Raw genomic sequence first — 4206 nt, 5'->3', positions numbered from 1 at the left:
TGGATATCACCAATGAAAATAAACGTTAGTGCTCATGAGGCCCCAAAGCATCTCATGGCATAAGCATAAGCACAAGACCAAAGAGGAAATTTACAGACACATCCTACCCATCTCTTTCTCTTGTTGCTAATGCAAAGTAGGCTTTGGTGGTTACTGTCACCATGCTGAATACCATGTCTTGCCAGTTGTTATATCTTGGAAACTTCTGCACCTTAATAGAGGGTAATGACCACCCAACAACATTGATGCCATTGGCAGAAACACAGTGTGCAGCAGAGGACGTGTTAGAGCAAATGAAATACAGAGATTCCAGGTTTACTATGAGAAGTAAACTGATGCGGATTAAATTATTATTTAGCCCTTGGCCAATCCTGATTGAGTAGACCCGTGAACAAAAGTGGGCTGCATTGAATATCATCTTTCCATGGGTTTGTTTGACATGATTAAATATAATGTAGATGTAACTGAAAATATGTATGGAGGTACACCACATTTCTTTTAAGTTTTGTTTTACACACAAAGAAAATATCCAAGTTTAAAAGATTTTTTTTTTTAAATACACAAGAATACCTTTATTTAGTTTCATATACGTATTTCATATATTTCACACATTAATAATTATTCTATATTTAGTCATGCCTAAAGAGACGATCAAAAGTTTTAAAAATGACTATCCAATATGTGGTTTAAAAAAAAAAATCCAGGTGTGTTATAAGGGAAACTTAGCTGCTATTTCTTCCAGATCAAGAAATCATGTAGAGGTTGTCTCATTGGCTCGTCCCAACTTAATTTTTAACAACAAATATCAATAAAAAATATAATTACAAGAAAAATAGAAATTTACAATCCCAAAATATTTTCCAGCACCAGATGAAGAATTTTGGAAATGTTAGTTATCTTTCATCTAAAATTCTCTGGAGAAAAATTCTCGCCAAATTTATGACATGTTGAACAATGTTGAGCTACACGTTTAATGTGGATATATCTGGCTAAGATTGCAAATTTAGTAAAACAATAAAATAGAAACATACTTTTAAATTTTGGTTATTAAATATTGTAAAATAATTGTAAACTTATTTTTTTGTTGTTTCTGAAACATGAAGTGTACAATCTAGCAAACAAACGAGATTTTGGAAAAAACAGTGGCACTTAAATTTTTGATGGTTCGACAGGTGAAGGGGTAGGGGATAGTAGTTGTGCACAAGGTTTAGTTTAAGACGGCAATAGAAGCAGGTCACAACGTTCAAGTAATTTCCCTATGTAAACTGGTAGGGAAATTAAAAGAAACGCCTATTGCATCATAATTTAGGACATAGGAAAGAGAATTTCTTTTTTGTTTTATAAACCTCTTCTGACCGAAACATTTCTCGAAAAGAAGACGCATATTTATGAAGGCATGGAAGAAAACCAAGAAAAAGAAGTCGGGTGTACGAGGAAAATAAATGTTAAAATTACTCGTTCCTCATAATAGGATCCTATGGAATAGAGAAAAAGGAAGACGAGAAATAAAGTCAATATTTTAGATTTACAAGTATTAGTGTTTATGTATATTTATTTAAAAACAACAAAACTAGCATTACTGAGCACAACCACATTTTTACGTTGGATATTCTTCCTCAATTGAACGCACAATTCAAAAAATTGAATGGCTACAGAACACAATTTGCTGGTAAGACACATGGAGAAGAGTCTGACAACTATAGCGAAAGATGGGGAAAACCAGTTGTAAACAGAAATAATAACACATTGTAAATTATCTATCACCTCAATTATATACAGACAATTTATTTTTCACCCTAGAGTGGAAGAAACATTCAAGTTAACTTCGCGAAATTTTACTTAAACAGCCAGTCACCCCTAAGCGCCCTCAGGAAGTGCAGTTAACTGTGACAGCAATTTTAACACACTAAATAATTATTAGAATATTTCGCTAAAATGCATGGAATCGTATATTTTTATTGAGAAACAAAAAAAAATAATTTATAATCGTGGTGTTCATGCTTTTTTCCTCCAAGGCTCGAATCGGGTAATAACATTAAATTAATTACTAAAGAGAAAGAGAAGGTAAGAAGAAAACAGAACGAAACGAACACTCCCCCTTCCTTCTCTCTCTCACTCTGTGTAACAGATTTTACCGTTAACTTTATATATGTGACGTGGTTTCCTGCTGGAGCGAAAACGAGGTTTGGATGAGGTCAAGTGTTACTCTCCTCCTCCATCAGACACACTCTACTCCTCATGGCGCAACTGCCCTCCTGTCTGCGTATAGCTCATGAATTCGAACACAAAGCTGTAGTACAAGTGAGTCAAGGAACACCTTTTTTTGTCCGTTTGTCTCTCTATTTTCTGTTTTTCACTTCTGTATATTCTGTTAGTGACAAAGTCGTGTTTAATACGAATATATATATGTGTGTGTATCTGCAGCGGAGTCACTTGTGTTAGTTTTTATTCGCTGATAAAAATGGTGGTAGTGATAGTGTTTGGAGCAGACAGACTGATATTATTGAGCGAGTGATTGAACGAGCAGACAGAAAACTATTGACTGAGTGATTAGATAAGACAGCTTGCTAGCTAGCTAGCTACAATATGTGTGTCGTGTGTTGTAATTAAGTATCAGTAAAGGAAAATGTTACGAAAGAAAAGTGGTCCAGATGTTTTGAAACTGTCTCTCGTCTCTTTATCTATCTTTACAATTTGTTGTAGCACAGAAGTGTAATTTCTATAAGCTGAATAATCTCTGACATCATTTCCTTATTACATCGGCATTTGACAAAAGATTCGTCTATAAAAAACGAAAGAAATATTGGGAATACATCGTCAGGCTTGATGTGTTTTTGCTTAGAAAAATGTCGCCTAGCATATGGATCTATTATTTCCGCCGCTTGTCAATAATATGTGAAGGAAAAACAAAAAAGAAAAATCTTTTCGTTTGCTTCCCGACCCTGCTTCACATATATAAACGTAACCATAGATTGATCAGTGCTATTATAACTGGCAACAGAGTGATAATTTCTCAGTCATACGCCTCACTTTTGTCAGACACATCAACTGTGATGAAAGAAAGACAGTCAGCTCAATGCCGTTTATATTTAAAACCTGTTTACCCAAACAGGCCTGCTTTCCAAGAATATCAAAATACTCCCATAGCTTATTCACTCACTCACTCGCTCATTCACTGTGGTGTGTAAAGTCTAACTATAAACTGTCTTTACTATTTGTTGTGGAATCTCTTAGATACAACTGTTGTTTGTGATTCAGTTTCTCCTTGTTTTTAACATTACTTTCATCAACCCGTTGATTAGACATTACCGTAGAATTTGTTTTACAATATTCTCGTCTAAATTTATTCTACCCATTCTGCCAGAAGATGTCTGAATTAAGGGATGGCTTGTTCTATAAGTTTTCCACTAGATTGGGCGCGTACAAGGGTAGAGTGGAAAATAAACAGTTATATAAAGCACAGAGGTAAGCTCTTCTGAGAATGGGGGTTGCGTTGACTATTGATGGTGGCTGGAATCGGTCGAAATGATGCTTCATCTGCTATTTATTTCTGATGTGTGTGTGTATATATATAAATATATATATATATATGCTGATGTCTGCATTGCCCTGTATATTTATTTATGTTGTTGCGCGTGTATCGATGTCAATTTCGTTGTAGTTGTCGATGTGCAATTGATTTGTGTATATAATAATAATAATACGATGTCTCCTCTATTACTGACTATATCGGCATCTGTGTTGTATGTACATGTTGATGTGTGTGTGTCTGTCTGTCTGTATTCGTGCGAATGTACGTGTGTGTATGCGTGTGGTGTGTGGTCAGGGCTGTATGTTGACCTCTACCATTACTGCAGTACTCTTCGCTACTGACTTACCTTTACAAAATTTACTTCGTCAGGTTTACAAACTATAATGATGTTGGGATGGCTGTTTCTGCTCAATTCAGCCCCCCAAACATCGGTCCATTGTAGATGGTCTTGTGGAGTTCTTTGTTCACTTATTCTTCTTTTTAACGATTAAAAAAGAAAATTAATTAAAAAATCTACTTTTAGATGACGATTGTTGACGATTTTACTGTTGTGTTGAATGTTATCTCCACTTTTAAGTATATCTTTCCATATTTTCTCCTTACTCACTTAGCTGCTGGATATATACATAACATACATACATACATATATATATATATATATATATATATATATA

General features: G+C 34.6%; 1 protein-coding gene across 1 annotated transcript in view; it reads left to right on the top strand.

Annotated features, from left to right (window-relative positions):
• Positions 1–1223: 1223 nt before the first annotated feature.
• LOC106876698 (E3 ubiquitin-protein ligase UBR2) overlaps positions 1224–4206 on the top strand; it is a 107847-nt gene continuing 104864 nt past the window's right edge. The window contains exon 1 of the mRNA XM_052972003.1: positions 1224–2301. Coding sequence (XP_052827963.1) covers positions 2239–2301 — 63 coding nt within the window. The 5' untranslated portion in view covers positions 1224–2238. The remainder of the gene's footprint in view (positions 2302–4206) is intronic.

This window comes from Octopus bimaculoides, chromosome 11, assembly GCF_001194135.2.
Source record: "Octopus bimaculoides isolate UCB-OBI-ISO-001 chromosome 11, ASM119413v2, whole genome shotgun sequence".
Classification (NCBI taxonomy): Eukaryota; Metazoa; Mollusca; class Cephalopoda; order Octopoda; family Octopodidae; genus Octopus; species Octopus bimaculoides.
Note: the sequence above shows the minus strand (reverse complement) of the source record. Positions and strands in the feature narration are given on the sequence as shown.